We start from the raw sequence: 18,321 nt of genomic DNA, 5'->3' as shown, positions 1-18,321 counted from the left end.
CATTTGTTACTCTGTCCACGCGTCTCCTTATCCTGCTGTAATGGAGCTATGGGGAGCGATTCTCCTTCCATTGATTGTTAAGTCTTTTGTTTCACAGGGATGTGCACTGATAGTTCACACAGCCTCAGTGCAGCCAGGGACAGCTATGACCATGAGCAGATTTGTTGTCAGAGAAACAAGCATATTTTAAGTACAAATGCAGACCACTCTCGTAAAAGATGACCAGTCCAGGCTCATAAGCGCCTTATTGGACTTTGACAAAGAAACAACAATCCTGGACTTGTGCATCTCTGAAATTTGACTATTACAATATAACTATATACAATGTATAAATATGTAATTATATATTTACACATAATATAACAATATATAATAATAAAATTATATATAATACAGATAGATAGATAGATAGATAGATAGATAGATAGATAGATAGATAGATAGATAGATAGATAGATAGATAGATAGATAGATAGATAGATAGATAGATAGATAGATAGATAGATAGATAGATAGATAGATAGATAGATAGATAGATAGATAGATAGATAGATAGATAGATAGATAGATGGATGGATAGATAGATAGATTTGATATATATATATATATATATATATATATATATATATATATATATATATATATATATATATATATATATATATATATATATATATATATATGTCCATATATATTAATTATTAACTATTAGAACTACAATAATGTACATATACAGTATGTTCACATATTTTAACCATTGCACAATTTCAACTATATACATGTACATACAGTGCTCAGCATATATAAGTACACCCCTCACAAATCTATAATTTAAATTCAGATTTTTAATGGGAAGCTATACAATATTATATTTGTGCATATACATTAGATTAGTCAGTACTGAAGCCAAATCTGGAGCCTATCTAACAAAATAACTTACGATAACGGTACAAAAACTAGTACAGCCAAATTTATATCACAGAAAAATATTAAATACAAATTTAAAAAAGAGAAAAAATCAAGAGAAGCAAAAAAATGAAAAAAATTTAGTTGAAATTTTGTATGTTGTAATTTTTTTGCAATATTTTGCTTAATTTAAATGTATTCTTTTTGGATTTCTAAATATGTTTGGTGACTAAATTACTATTTTAATAAATATATCTGTTTAATAAATCTGTTTTGTTTAAACGCACCAAAATACATTGCCTAAATTCACTGAGAAATTAGAAAAATTAAAAAATTCATTTTCAAAATGGAGTGTACTCAATTATGCTGAGCACTGTACATGGTCATATATAGACTATTGTAATTAGACTAGAAAATATTAGACTATTAGAACTTCAAATGCGTATAAGTATGTCCACATCTATTAACTATCATTAGAAATATATTCATAAATTGGCATGTACTGTATCAGTTTTCTGCATGGGGGGCCTTTTAACTTTGTTTTTCTCCATTTTTCAATACAATCATGTAGCCAAAAAGCTGAGAAATGATTATATCACAATGGAGCAAACAACAATATAATGCTACATCCTCTGGTAAAAAAAAAAAAATAAAAAAATAATATATATATATTAAATTGACATAGTTAATATAATTGACTATATACAGTGCTCAGCATATGAGTACACCCCCCACAAATCTTACATTTAAATTAATATTTTCTATAGAATGCTTTACAATATTATATTTGTGCATGTACATTAGTTTAGTAAGTACTGAAGCCAAATTTGGAGCTAATCTAACAATATAGTTTACAATAATGGTTCAAAAATGCATTCAATCATTAATGTTCTTTTCAGCTTAGTCCCTTTATTAACCTAGGGTTGCCACAGATGAATGAACCAACAACTTATCCAGCATATGTTTTCTGCAGCGGATGCTCTTCCAGCTGAAACCCATCACTGGGAAACATACATCCACACTCATTCACACACATACACTACGGACAATTTTAGCTTACCTTTTGCACATGTTTTTGTACTTGTGGTGGAAACCGGAGCACCCGGAGGAAACCCACACCAACACGGGGAGAACATGCAATAGCAATATTTTGCATGATTTTAATTGTATATCTTTCCCATTTTTAAAAAATGTTCTGTGACTAAAATATATTTTTTAATAAATCTATTTTTTTGTTTAATAAATCTGTTTTGTTCAAATGTGGAATTCAGAATGTATATAGAAAAAACCCTGATTTGATTGGTGCTCTTACAGTTTATTTAGTTGTACATGTGTGGAGAGTGTATTATGATGACAGGATTACAGAATAAGCAATTTTAATAATTATTGTTATGGATTTTTTTTAATATATAATTTTTTGGCGGGTTTCACCTTTAAGTGATAGGACAGTAGTGAGTATAGACAGGAAAGCGTGGGAATCAGAGAGAAGGGTAGGATCGGCATAGGACCTCAAGGCAAGAATTAAACTTGGGTCGACGGCACCGGAGTGCCATGTGTCGATGTGCTAACCACTACACCATTGGCGCTGACATGGATTATTATTTATTGTTATGGATTGTTACTTATAAGCATGTTTTTTTTCCTATTCCTTTTCAGAAATGTGTCATTTTAAATTGTTATGAATTGTGTTGTATTATTTTGTAAAAATCTAAAGTAAAAAAGTTTGTAGTTATTGTTTTACATGTTCAAAGTAAAGTTTATAGTTTGTAGTTATTATTTTTCATCTTTGAAGTGTCTAAAATCTAAGTCTAATTTTAAAAAAGTTTGTAGTTATTATTTTAAATATTCAAAGTAAAGTTTATAGTATAAAAAAATGAAGACCTCGGGGCTTTATATCTCAGTTATTATATTTCACAGATGTTGTTATGTTGGTCTAAAATGCTTAGTGCAAAACTGTGCTGAATTGGATTCAGAATTGATTTTTGATCTGAATTAAAGTCTTTTTTTAAGTGGTATAAGTCATGAACTAAAGCATTGAGGTGAATCACAACATTACAAACTTTAATCTAAAGAAAAAAGCATGTGAACTACAAGACAAAGGTACAAGTTTGTGTGCTTTACTGCTTAAATGACGGGTAGCTTTACAATATCATGAATCACTGGAAATGATGCACAAAAAGTCTAAATTATGACTCATAATTATGACATAAAAAGTGGAAATTAAAATTTAAAAATGATTATGACATAAAAAGTCGAAATTATCATTTACTGAGTCAAAATCATGACTTTTGAACTCAAAATGTTCATGGTAGCATAACTAGGACTAAAGTAATATGGCATACTTTAATCATAATTATGACAAAAAAAGTTGAAATTATGACTTACTAAATTGAAATCAAAACTTTGATAGTTGAAATAATGGCATATTTAAGGCGCATTGTTGGCGTTGCTATTTTGAGGTAATGGACCTTTTATGTAGTGTAATTTTTTAAAGTGAGCGTTAGTGATAGGCGGGTCCAAGGTTTAGACTTTTCAAGTCATAATTTTCACTGTTAAAGTCATAATTTAATTTTGTTGTATTATTTTGTAGAAGTCTTACCTAAAAAAAGTTTGTAGCTATTGATTTACATGTTTGAAGTAAAATTTATAGTTTGTGGTTATTAGTTTACAATGTCGAAGTACAGTCTGAAGTTTAAGACAAAAAAGTTGACTAAAGTTACAAAGTTTCCAAACTCCGAAAACAACCTCAAATTTTTATGAATTGAGGTCACGCCTGTTTATTCACACTCATTCCACATGGCTCTCCTTGACCTTCGTGTTTTGCTGTCTCTTTGGTCTATTCTTGATCTCTACATCTCTCGAGTCTGACTGATGTACCGCTGCCACAAGAATGTGACATGCCCTTCACTGACGCGCCTTAACCACAAACGACATGACATTAGACCTTATGAGACGCTGCAGAGAGGAAGTTAATGTCTCTTCTCTCTAATGGGGAATCAGATCAGATGCTCTTTTGCTTTAATGATTATGAAATGAAATAAGATGCGAGTGCTGTGAGTTAATTAGCCCCAAGGCGTTTACTTGAACCCACCAGACTAAACCTGCTGGGCTCCTAATGATGCCCCTCATCAAAAACACTGAACGCTGGATTGTTAGACTTTGTGCAGATTCTGTGGTGTAAGACCGATGCTACTGTAAGATCAAGTCAAGCCTGTAAACACAATTATATTAAAACAAATAATACAGAGAAACATGTTAATGTTTATTGCAGGTTTAAAAAAATATACATTTATATATGATAAGTACATTTTTCTCAATGATACAGTTTTTATTGCAAATATTGTAATCAAAAGTGACAAAATATTTTACTGTGATATTTTTACTGTATTTTTTTTTTCATCAAATGAAAACAGCTATAGCATATTTTATGATCGAACATGACTAAAGATATCTCAATGTTTTTGCTGTAAGATCACATTAATGCTGACACAATAGACATTTTTTCATACTCAAAAGTGATTAAGTATTTTGCAGTAATAATTTTACCGTTTTGATCAAACAAAGATATCATATTTTATGATTAAAAGTGACTGAACATTTCTCAGTGCTACTGTTTTTGCTGTAAGATCACATTAATGCTGACACAATAGACAAATTTCATAATCAAAAGTGACTAAGTATTTTGCAGTAATATTTTACTGGTTTTTGATCAAATAAACAAAGACATTATGAGCAAAAGTGACTGAATAGTTCTCAATGTTACTGTTTTTGCTGTAAGATCACATTGCTGACACGACAAACATAGGGTTTTATGATCAAAAGTGATTTTACAATAATAATTTTTGCAGTATTTTGGGCAAATAAACAAAAACATATCATATTTTATGATCAAAAGTGACAAAATATTTCTCAATGCTACTGTTTTTGTGTAAGATCACATTGCTGTCATAATAAAGAGGGTTTTATGATCAAAAATGGTTTTACAATAATAGTTTTTACAGTATTTTGATCAAATAAACAAAGACATCATATTTTATGATCAAAAGTGACTGAATAGTTCTCAATGTTACTGTTTTTGCTGTAAGATCACATTGCTGACATGATAAACATAGGGTTTTATGATCAAAAGTGATTTTACAATAAATTTTTTACAGTATTTTGGTAAAATAAACAAAAGCATATCATATTTTATGATCAAAAGTGACTAAATATTTCTCAATGCTACTGTTTTTGCTGTAAGATCACATTAATGCGGACACAATAGACATATTTCATAATCAAAAGTGACCAAGTATTTTTTATTTCACGAGTTTTTTACTGTATTTTGATCAAATAAATACAATACAGCCATAGCATATTTTATCATCAAGAAACTGAATGTTTTTCAGTGCTACTGTGTAGCACTGAATTTACTGTATATTTTTTAACTGAAATGTTGCTGCAATAAGCAAATATTATGATCCAAAGTTTTTTACTGTAATTTTCATCATGTAAATGCAGCCAAGGGTTGTCACGGTGGCACAGTGGGTAGCACTATCGCCTCACAGCAAGAAGGTCGCTGGTTCAAGCCCTGGCTGGGTCAGTTGGCATTTCTGTGTGGAGTTTGCATGTTCTCCCGTGTTCACATGGGTTTCCTCCGGGTGCTCCCGTTTCCCCCACAGTCCAAAGACATGCGCTATAGGTGAATTGAATAAGCTAAATTGGCCGTAGTGTATGAGTGTGTGTGTGAATGCAAGAATGTATGGGTGTTTCCCAGAGTTGGGTTGTGACTGGAAGGGCATCCGCTGCATCAAACATATGCTGGATAAGTTGGCAGTTCATTCCGCTGTGGTGACCCCTGATTAATAAAGGGACTAAGCCAAAAAGAAATGAATAAATGAATAAATGCAGCCCTATTTATGATCAGAAGTGATCACATAAATGCTGACAGTATAATTGTTTTATGATCAAAAGTGACTAAATATTTTACAGTAATAGTTTTTACTGTACTCTTGATTAAATAAACTCAGCCATAAACATTTTATGATTAAAAACTTACTAAATACTTCATATTTTTGCTGTTTCTGCTATATTTTTGACCAAATATATGCAGTCATGGTGAGCATATTTTTAATAGTCGTTTTTTTTCTGTATGTTTTACCAGATAAATACACAATCAAAAGTTACAATAATGATGCTTTCAGTACTTTTTGTAAGTATTATATGAAAGGTGAGAATAAATATTTCTCAGTATGACTGTTTGCACTGTGTTTTGATCAAATACATGTTGCCATGAAGAGCACAGTTTATTATAAAAAAATCTGAGCAGTGAATAATTTACAATACTACTGTTTTACTGTTAGGTCAAATTGAAGCCAGCCATGGTCATCATATGTTATGAATGAATGAAGGAATGAATTAACAACTGAATGAACAAATAAACAAACTAATGAATGAACAAACATATTTACACAGTGCCAAAGTACTTTACATTCAAAAGAGGGGGTCTCTCTTCAAGACCACCATGGTGGTGATCAGTTTTGAAAATAAATATTTCAAATCACTAAAATATGAAAATAAATATTTTTTATCACTAAAATAGAGCCACCGTAGACAAATTTTATGATCAAAAGTGACTAAATATTTTACAATATTATACTTTTATATTACAATACATTAAACTATTATATTACATTCATTCATGTTCTTTTCGGCTTAGTCCCTTTATTAATCTGGGGTCGCCACAGCGGAATGAACCGCCAACTTATCCAGCATATGTTTTACACACGGATGTCCTTCCAGCTGCAACCCTTCACTGGAAAACATCCATACACACTCATTCACACTACGGACAATTTAGCCTGCCCAATTCACCTATACCACATGTCTTTGGACTTGTGGGGAAAACCAGAGCACCTGGAGGAAACCCACGCAAACACAGGGAGAACATGCAAACTCCACACAGAAACGCCAACTGACCCAGCTGAGGCTCGAACCACAGACCTTCTTGCTGTGAGGTGAATGTGCTACTCACTGCGCCACCGTGTAGCCCCTATTATATTACAATATTACAATAATTTTATTACAATATTATACTATTATATTTTTAGGCAAGGCAAGTTTATTTATATAGCACTTTTTATACACAGTGGCAATTCAAAGTGCTTTACATAAACAGGTATAAAAGAGACAAGTATAAGAAAATAAAAACAAATAATTTAAAAACAGATTAAAATGTGTTAAAACAGGTTATAAAAGAATGAAAAAGAAAAGAAAGACAAAATAGTGTGATCTGTCAGGCGTAGCACAGTGCTCATTCAGTAAAAGCACAGCTAAACAGATGTGTTTTCAGTCTTGATTTGAATGTACCTAATGTTGGAGCACATCTGGTTATGTCTGGAAGCTGATTCCAGTAGCGGGGGGCGCAGTAGCTGAAGGCGAATTCACCCTACTTTGATTGAACCTGTGGAATTTCTAGTTTATATGATCCTACAGATCTGTGTGATCTAGTAGGTTTGTGTTCAGTGAGCATATCTGTAATGTATTGAGGTCCTAGGCCATTTAGTGACAAGTAGTAATACTTTAAAATCTATTTATTTACTATATTTATTTTTGACTAAATAATTTCCATGCCATGCCTATTTTATAACCAATTGCAGAAATGAATGCAAAATTAACAGTTTTTTTTTTCCCATCAGCTGTATTTCTGAACTGTAATAGCTGTGTTGTGTTGTGTCTCAGGTAAGGGCGATGTGTTTGGTGACGTGTTCTGGAAGGAATCGTCTCTGGCTCATGCCTGTGCAAACGTGAGAGCTCTGACGTACTGTGATCTGCACGTCATCAGGAGAGACGCTTTACTCAAAGTGCTGGAGTTTTACACGGCTTTCGCCAACTCCTTCTCCAGAAACCTCATCCTCACCTGCAACCTCCGAAAGCGGGTAGGCGATTGATACATACACCTGACGTTAATAACTAACACCATCTAACCGCAGCACTTTTTCAATTTAAATCTTGGTTCAAGATTGTTTCCCATTCATTTGCAGCATTTTTTTTTTTTTTTGGTTTAATTTCTCAGTTTAGCAAACAATAAATAAATAAATAAATAAATAAATAAATAAATAAATAAATAAATAAATAAATAAATAAATAAATAAAATACAACAGGAATAATTTAGATTCAAAATAACTTGAACACTTTGAAAGAAAAAATAAAAAAATAAAAAAATAATAATACTAATATTAAATAAAAAAGTAATAACATATTTGTTTAATCTATATACTTTCAATATCAAGAAAAGAGTCACCATCTAGATTCTCCAAAGAGTCAAAGAATATTTTCCAAATAGACCAAAATATATTAATTTTGTTTTGAAAAAAAAAACAGGTTATCTTTTCTAAGGCAAGGCAAGGCAAGAGGTCATCATCTTATCCATTGAGATACACCAGTGCAGTCTTCTTTTTTCCAAGAACAAGCAATTACATGTTCATCATTTGCTGCATTTAGAACTAAAAATTATATGAGGAAATCTGAACAAAACCAAACGTCTATGAGATGAATTTGAATGATGATAAACTTTTTTTTACCAATTATGAAAACCATAAAAATGTAAGAAGACAAGACTTCTTTATAAGTGAAATATGCTTTTTAAAGCATCATAATTAACTTATTTGGATAAAAAGTCTAAAATATTTCAAGACGTTTCAACTAATTATAAATAAATAATTAGTTTCACATATTTAACACAAACAAGTGAGTTTGCTGTCTTCAAAATATTCTTAGAATGTTTGTTGATTAGTTGTCCCAAATTTAACAAACATTATATTATTGGCTGGATTTACATGTATTAGAATATTAAGTGAGCAAAAATGACTAAAACATTAAATGAAGGGTTATTCAAATCTAGTCAACATTAAATATAATAATCTTAAATATAATCTTAGTCTATTCAAGAGTATTGCTTTTTGCTCTTTCAGAATTGTATTAATTGGTGTTTTTACATTGGATAGATAACATATTGATTGATTGTATGGCTTGTTTCATATGCAAACAAGAATCTGCATCTGAATGGCCTACAGGAACTCAAGAGATATGATCCAACTAAACCAGTTGGGTAATCTCTGGTGGGTCATATTCTTTGGTATAAAGTAGTGTCACAGACAGTACTTTTGGTTAAGTTATGTGAAGACGACGAGTTAACATCACTGAACTTAACGAGTTAACATCCAACGAGTTAACATCACTGCTGAGGAATTGTAATATTCACTGTCTTTATTAAAGACTTTTGGTGGCGCTGTTTAGTTGCAGCGACACACAGCAATAGTCATGTCGTGTCATGTGTTTTGTCTTACTGTGACTGTAAAATCATGTTTTTTTTTAATTGAGGTGATGGACAGAGTCAATAAACCTAGTGGAATAACCATGGACATTTTTAACATTGTGCTTATGAGCAAGATTGTTTTGGGAGCTGCTGTGAATTGCCAACAGAACAGCGTGTCACGCAATTCCAGTTCTTCCCATAAGAACTTTGGTCGACTTATTTTATGTATTAGAGTAATCTAATACATTGGCAAGCCACCCAAGAACGTTGAGACAAAACAGCAAAATCTAACAATAAATAGTTTTAAGTAAGTGATTTTAAAATGTATTACTATTAAAACTAATGTTTCCATTTATCATTGTTGGTCACGATTGTATAGTTTATTGTTTATGCTCATTATTTTTACATTTAAATGATCTATGCTGCCATCTAAAGCTTGGTTTATACTTAATGCATTCACTAGTCCGCCTGAGTGCGCACGGTGAATGTGACGTCATCACTATGTTTGCGAAGGTTTGCTTTGGGTATGCGCGGCATGATTTTTGCGCTACAAAAAATTTCTATTATTTATATATACAACAGTGCGTGCAGCACCACGCTTGATTTAAGTTGAATATGAATCACTTTGAAGAGATTTTGTCTGAAACATGTGCGACTGTACGACTGATGATAGGGATAACCAGATGACCAACACTGTAAAAAATCAATCCATAAAATTTACGGTAAAAAAGCGGCAGCTGTGGTTCCCAGTATTTTACCGTTAAAAATACAGTACAAACTAATTTTTACAGTAAACTACCGTATTTCATTAATTTATTGAGGTTATGTCTGTATTTTTAATTACCAACATCTCCATATCTTTTGTTACATAGATAGACATGTTAACACAGCGATATGCAGGTGGTGATGAGAAAGTTACACAATGAACCAAAGCTCATCACAAACAACTTTTCTCACAAGCAGAAAAGCGTATCAGTGTATAGAAGGTGCTCAGTGTCTTTCACACAGCTACTAAACACCAGAATGGTTACACACATCAAATTAAACTCATAAACATTGTTTATCAATATTAGATGTAACATAAATCTCTAATGAACATCACTGATGGGGAAACAACTAAAAAGATCCACAATAATGTCAACAAAAAGCATAAAAAGTTATGTGCCTTACAGGGAATTCTAGGAAAGTCAATTTATGGTTATTCGTCGTATATATTAAGGAAACATACTGTTAACTAGGTTACGGATTTTTTTCTGTAGCATTTTTACAGTTTTTTACCGTTGAAATCACAGCCATTTTTTACAGTGAATAGTTCTTGGCTAGAAATTGCAACAAGTCTGTTAAAGCCAAAAGAGGCCATAGCAAAAGTGGAGACCCAGGTACACAATTACAGAATATGTTTTTCCACCATTTATAGGTTTTACACTGATGAATTTTAAACAATGTAATAGTTACAAAACTATAGTTAAGGAACAAATAATTTTTTTATATAATGATCATTTACTTTGATAACTGGAAAGGAATATTTGAACCTATTGGTTCAACCCATGGTTAAACCCATTTGATGCTCTATTTTTCAAGGCTCTATTGGTGATAATGGTCAGGAATGTTGGGCTATTGTTGCCTTTTTAGCATATAATGGCATATAATTTAGCATATAATAGTTTGGTAGAGTACACATTCATGGCCGTTTCCACTGTCAAAAGATACATAAAAATGAACCGTACCATACCACTTTTTTGGTACCCTTTTGGAAGGGTACCTAGCACAACAAAAGGGTACCAAAGGGTGGAGCAAGACGTGCAGCTGAACGCTGTTGGTTTACAGAGATATGTCGCTCACTCATGCAACAAGCCAGGAGAATGCCATTTTTAAAAACATTGCTAAGATATTACACCGTAATAATACATACATAAAATAATGAGCCACAGTCAACCCGAGCTTAAACAAACCTTGTCATTGTCTTGATGAACAGCCACAAAGCCAATAAAAAGAGCAGAACTACCCATTGCCCCATAGTTGTTTACAAGGCCGTCTAAAATGTGAACGGCTTCGCTTTCTCACTTGTGCTCGCCAAGCGTCTATATTTGAAATAACAAACTTCTTGACCTGATGATAATAATGTGCGCATGATTATTGAGGTGCTTCTGACACCCGATCATTTCAGAAACATAAGAGAAGCCCGACAAAACAAAAGAGCAAATAATTGTTTCAGCAACCTAAAACATGAACAAACAGCCATGTTTAACTTTTATCATCAACATTAACTTTGGTTAATCGTTATACTTTTTTACCAGAGGTTACATGTGCTGGTAAAGAATAAAGATACAGATGAGAGGTTTGCTCTGACTGTGGGTTATATGTTGCGTGTTGTTTTTGATTCCAAATAAGGACTAAATGTATGTTGTGTGTAGTTTATCGGTAATTGGAAACATATCAGAGACTGTAAGGGGCTGTATGTGTTTATATATGTTGCATTTATTTATTTATTTATTTATTTTATGTAATAAAAGGCTATTTCATTGATCTGCAGGTATAATCAAATCATGAAAAGGTTAGTAATAAACATTTATACACAAGCGTTTATGTGTATAAAGCATCTGTTTGATGAGAACTGCTTCTCATATCATATGTGAACGACCCGTACAGACTTACTGTAGACATTTCCTCCAGCGAAAATTTATTTATTTATCAGGATCCCCATTAGCCACTACCAAGGTAGTGGCTATTCTTCCTGGCATCGACTGAAACTTTCATGTCGTACACCATTGGTACCCTTTTGGCAGTGAAAATGCAGGCCTGATTAAGGTGACCGGTACCGTACTGTACCAATCAGTGGAAATGGGCCATAATAACTAGCCAAACAGTAATATGTCAATTGTGGAGCGGGGTTAAATCTAAAAAGAAAAAAATCAGTATATTTTAGTTAGTGTACTTTTTTGGCTTTTATTCTTGTCATGATATATATATATATATATATATATATATATATATATATATATATATATATATATATATATATATATATATATACAGTATATATATTTGTAGAGCAACCCGTGTTCTCTTGTCATTAATGTTTTAATACATTTTAATAAGCAAAACTGTCCAAGATATGAACAAAAACAAGTGATGCATCAAAGTTTGATTTAAAAAAATCTTAAATGGTTCTAAAAATCCTTAGAATCATTGAAATAATCTATAAAAAGAATTGGTTTAAAAATCTTCAATAATATTAATCTTCCGGAAAATGTTCTACTTCTCTGTTTATCCGTCTAATTTTATGGTCAGTTTCTTTTGACTGCCTTCTGTCATTTTAAAGAATATCTCAACGGCGAATGCGTCAAGTATAAAAATCTTGTGCATTTCGTGAGGTGTGCACACAGTCAGCGGAGGTTAGTGAAGCAGAAATATAAATCAGCATTGGCATCATCAAACATTTAATCTTTAATACCAATAACTATTTAAAAACACTATTAAATGCAGTGTTTAAGAAAACCACAAAAAATATCTAAATGTATCTATTTTCATTATAATTTACTTGTAGTAATTAATAATAAGCACTTTGTCAATATTTTGAACAAAAATACAAACAAATTAAATACCAGCCACATATATATGTTCTTTGTCCCCTTCCCACCCTGTATGTCAGATTTCTCAGATAGATTCAAGCAGATCCTGGTGCACTTTGACCTGAATGTGTGTTGTGCAGTCCTGCTGTGTGCGTTCAGAGCTTTCAGACCTGACCTCACATTCCTTAAATACATAAATGATTCATTCTGACAGACCGCGCATGGAGAACTTTGAGTCTCTTGATGAAAGAAAGAGCTCGTGCGCTCACAACACAATTAGGAGACCTCAGCTGTGCACTTTACTGCCACTGACTTACATAATTAGTGAGCATTGTGTAAAACTATATTTAGATGCACAGATTTCCTCTGTTGCTACATCTAATCTATATCAGCGAGGAAACCGTGCATTTGGTGCGGGTAATGTCATCTCTAAATAATGAGCGACGGAGGATCCTTCTTGCCTCCTCCAAAGTAAACAAGATAAATTGGTAAATTCTTTCAGAGAGCTGCTGGACCTCTTGGACACAGACAGGAATCGCTGAGCCTCGATGTTAATTTATTTCCTCTGGCTTCAGAAAGAGGAGACCTGTCTAATGAGAGGTTACTTTGCTAAGGGCAGGATTTAATTGATTTAAAGGTTTATGGTTTCTGAGTAACTTTAAGTTCATGAATATTGCATGCAGTTGATTTCTGGAGCTCAAGGTACATCTCTTGTTAGCAGATGACATGCTTTTACTCTTATTGAACATTTTTCTCTTATCTTAGTGTGTATGAAAGTTTGGGATCAGTAATGTTTTTTGAAAGATGCCTATATTATGCTCACTGGGGCTGTGTTTATTTGAATAGTACAATTAAAATTGTGAAATATCATCGTTTCAGGTTGCCGTTTTCTTTAAAATGTTTAATTATTCCTTAGATTTGAAGCTATATTTTCAGCATCATTACTATATTTTTGGTGTCACATAATACTTCAGAAGCCATTTTAATAAAATGGTCTTTAGAAAAAATATTATTATGATCATTTTGTGGAAACTATAATGCAATATTATTCAAAAGTACCATTAAAACATGTATTTACTTTAATTCATCACATTAACTTGTTCAGTAGTGAAAGGAAAATAAATTAAATACATTTAAGTCCCACTTTATATTACTATGGACTTAACTACTTGGTACTTACATCAGAAAATAATTACAGTGTACTTACAGTACAGTATTGTGTTCATATTGTATTACACAACATGTATGTTGTTATTGAGGTGTGGGTAGGTTTAGGTGGGTTACGGTCCTATTGATAGGTCAACAGAGTAATTATTAATGTAATTACAGAAATTAATTACAGATGTAATTGCATGTAAAGATATCACTATTTACCTTTTGTCCATACAAAAAAAAAATTATTAATTAAAACTTCCAGAACTATTCATGTCAGGTATGTGTGTATACACTGTAAAAAACACTTGGTTTCACACATTCCCTTGATTTGTCCCATGAAAATCGATTAAGTTAACTTAATGGCTTTTACAATTTTAAGTTGATTGAACATAAACAATTAAGTCCCCAAAAATCCTCAAGAATTGTGTTGTTTCAGCTCATTTTAAATAAGTAGTTTGAACAGGCAGCAGAAATGTTTTTGAGTGTATGTCTGAGGAAGTTCAGGAGAGATAAATGTTACATTTAATAAAACTTTAAGCCACTATTTGTAGTGTGTGGTATTGCACTTTAAAATACAAGATATACAATGTAAAAACATGAAAGTGTTGTACAAAATAAGTGCATTGTACCAAATGATTAATTAAAATGTATGTAAAATTAAGGCCACGTCATTTTGACATCAAATTGGGACCGACATACAGCTGAAGTCAGAATTATTAGTCCCCCTTTAAATTTAGTTTTCTTTTAAAAATATTTCCTAAATTATGTTTAACAGAGCAAGGAAATTTTTCACAGTATGTCTTATAATATTTTTTCTTCTGGAGAAAGTCTTATTTGTTTTATTTCTGCTAGAATAAAAGCAGTTTTAAATTTTTTATTAACCATCATAAGGTCAAAATTATTAGCCCCTTTAAGCTACATATTTTTTCGATAGTCTACAGAACAAACCATCATTATACAATAACTTGCCTAATTACCCTAACCTGCCTAGTTAACCTAATTAACCTAAATTATAAAACAAATGAAAATTGTTTTTCAATGTAAATAATATTTCACAATATTTCAGTTTTTATTGTAGTTTTGATCTAGTAAATGCAGCTTTTGCTAAGGAGAACAGACTTCCTTGAAACAATAAAACAACTCCTAATCCCAAACCTTCGACTGGTCGATACAGTGAATTTTTTAAACATAGATTTTTACAATTGTTTATTAAATTTAATACACAAACTTGGCTTTACACAGAGGTTATAGCGAGCCTGAAACATTGATATTGACCAGTCTGAGGCGAAGTGTGAAATGTTTTAAGGGCAGGGTGTTGGTGTGTTTGTGGGTGGAGTGGCAGAGGACACCCCACTGCCCCGCTGTGCTCAGTGGACTGGGTAACTCTGCTGATGGGCCTGCTTTACTGAGGAGAAACGGTCTCCTGCTGCGCACACTCTGAATAAAGCATGAGTCAGATCAGCAGGAACACACACACCCATTCACACTCATTTATCATGCATAATAAGAAGAAGTGTGCACACTTGGCCATGGCCTCCTACTAGTATTAAGAAGTTATTGTCATCTTATCTTCACCCCCCCCCCCCACCACACACACACATGCCTACTGTTGGTCACGTTTTGTTGGTCAAATATTGATGTAAATGACTAAAACACTGTACACAGTATTTAATCTGAAACATGCTGTGACTTATATTCTAAAACTATTAAAATAATTCAGTTGGAAAAGGCTAAATATGTTCAAAGCACATGACACACGACAATAGATTCAGTTTAGTTTGAATATTTTTTTAGGTTTGAAATTTGACATCATAAAAAGCATCAACTCATGATGAAACTTTATATATAAAAATGAGGCAGTGAAAACTTGTTTTTTTTATGTACACTACTTTAAGTATTCAAGCATAAGGTTCCATACACTAAATAAGACAACATCACTAGCATGTTCAGTAAAAAAGGTTTCATTAGTTAATGTATTTATTAACATGAACTACTTATGAATAATACTTGTACAACATTTATTAAAGGCGTGGTCCACAGTGTATTTTTAAGGCTTGGTTGTGTTTATAAGATGCAAAGTAATGTGTGCTCATGCTTAACTTGTAGAAAATCACGTTATTTTTTCATATATCTTACTCTGATTATATACTGCTACTCAGCTAACATGAAAACGACTGTCATGTTTCCCAGTTCCTTGGAAATCTCACCCTCTAAAATAAAAAGCCAAAAGCATTTCCCATTGTTTACATCCTTGTTTATGTCCTTGCTACAACATACCATTAACGCTAGACACTGTGCATGTAATAGATCAATTTTAACAAATAAAATTACATACAAGTTGTGGCCCACAATTCACAGCTTTGTCTATTCTGCTCTTTTGAGGAATTTTTAGCTGAATCCAGCACTGAATTGGGAAAAATTATGAAGCTGTCCTTTGTCAAATGCTAGCTATATTTTTTTATAATTATCAGGAACATAGTAAAATTAAACTGTAAGCACTTCTGTCTTTGTGTTGTGTCCTTTGGAAGCCCAAATACAGAAGAAACTCTGTGGAAAAGCAGCACTTGTTTATGTTCACACAGCTACAGTACATTACACATGAACTAAAGTTTAAAATATGATATCGTAGTGAACCACCCCTTTAATTATTATTTAACATTTACTAATGCCTTATTAATATTAAAATTCATGCTTGTTAACATTAGTTAATGCACCAGGAGCTAACAATAAAGAAATACATTCTCGTTAACTAACATTAACTAACATGAAGAAATACTATAATAAATGTATTGTTCATTGTTTATTCATGTAAGAAAATATATTAAAGAGCCCATATTATACATGAAATAGGGTCATATTTAGGTTGTAAGGGTCTCCAACAACAGTCTAATATGCATGCAAGGTCAAACAACACTTTGATGGTCTTATAATCTGCATTTATTTTTACCTAATTATCCCAGCGACTCCCATATGAATCGTTCAGCGATTCATTTGTTCCCAACCCCCTCCTCAGCGCGAAGCTAATCTGCGCTGATTGGACCGATGACAGCCTGCTGCGATTGGTCGACACGGACAAGGCTTTAGCACGAGGCAGAGTGAAATGCCCAGCTAATCAACAATATAAAAGTAGTCACAGTGCATACACGCTTTATAGTGGATTTTGGCTGCCAGTGGGTGAATGTAAATACAGACGATGGTCTAGAAAATACTGACGACTAACTATTTTATTGAGCAAAAAGTTAAAGAACTGGCGAGGAGATCTCGCAGACTACTTGCTCTTTTCACACACACACACACACGCACGCGCGCACACGCACGCACGCACGCACGCACACACAGGGCCAGCGCGTCCATAGAGGAGACCTAGAGCGGCAGAATACGCTTATTTCACGCGGCCGCCATTTTAAAGATCTAAAGCGAGGCTGCGGTGGGAAGAAACCCGGAAGTATAGGGCCAGCACTGTAAACATTGCAGTAACATGCTGTGGACTGCAAACCTCCAGCTGTTACCGAGATTTCAAAATGCAGAAATGGTGTAAACATCACTTTAATATCATTCAGTAAGTTTAATTTAAACAAATAAAAAGCAATTTAGCATCAAACAACATCACAATCTCTGTAAGAGTAATATGCTCAAGTGTCCTCCTATAGGCTTCAGTTCATGGCAACAAGTAAACACCGTGGGGACGCTTTCCTACTTCAGCCTATGTAACCCGGTGAGTGATAAAACACTGCAGTCCTCTGTAGCACACCCTCGTGTTGTCTGTAATAGTGTTATCGCGGTACTGAAGTTTTAAAACCGTCTATTTCCCGCTAGCATTGAAACGCCGCTGAGCACGGATGACTTGACTGGTCTTTACGGCTGCTTCGCGCTCCAGTCTCCGTGTATCTGTGTTTGCACTCAGTTTACCGCTCTTCACCCAGTGCAAACACAGATACACGGAGACTGGGGCGCGAAGTAGCCGTGAAGACCAGTCGAGTCATCAAGCAGATCACTCGTCTGTGTTTGTGCTCGGTAAACAGCGGAGGGTGAACTGATGACCTTCTCGGCCAATCACAAGCATTTCTTTTGAGCACGTGAATACAATGGCAAATCAGCGCTGTTTTAAGAAAGCCATCAACAGTGGCTTAAATGTTAGCGGGAAATTGACAGTTTTTGTTTTAATTTAGTATCGTGACAAGTCTAATATTGTCATGGATTGGTCAGGCTCTCACGACCCCCACTCACGAAGATCACCATCACCTGACTTCTAATGAGCACACAGCTGCATCACATTCACGAGCACCAGATAAAAGCACAGCACTCCAGTCGCTCATTGTCCGGGCTCGTCTCGACGAAAGCGGACAACTGAGCGACCACTCAGCGTAGTCATCCTCAGCTAAACAAACGAT

At 33.3% G+C, this 18,321-nt stretch overlaps 1 protein-coding gene across 1 annotated transcript in view; it reads left to right on the top strand.

Moving 5' to 3' along the window:
- The window catches only part of kcnh5a (potassium voltage-gated channel, subfamily H (eag-related), member 5a), a 234,352-nt gene that overhangs the window by 165,496 nt on the left and 50,535 nt on the right, over nucleotides 1–18,321 (top strand). Inside the window, exon 11 of the mRNA XM_056481183.1 lies at nucleotides 7,627–7,823. Within this exon, the coding sequence (XP_056337158.1) occupies nucleotides 7,627–7,823 (197 nt within the window). The remainder of the gene's footprint in view (nucleotides 1–7,626; nucleotides 7,824–18,321) is intronic.

Source organism: Danio aesculapii, chromosome 20 (assembly GCF_903798145.1).
Source record: "Danio aesculapii chromosome 20, fDanAes4.1, whole genome shotgun sequence".
Taxonomy (NCBI): Eukaryota; Metazoa; Chordata; class Actinopteri; order Cypriniformes; family Danionidae; genus Danio; species Danio aesculapii.
This window is presented reverse-complemented; position numbering and strand designations above follow the sequence as displayed.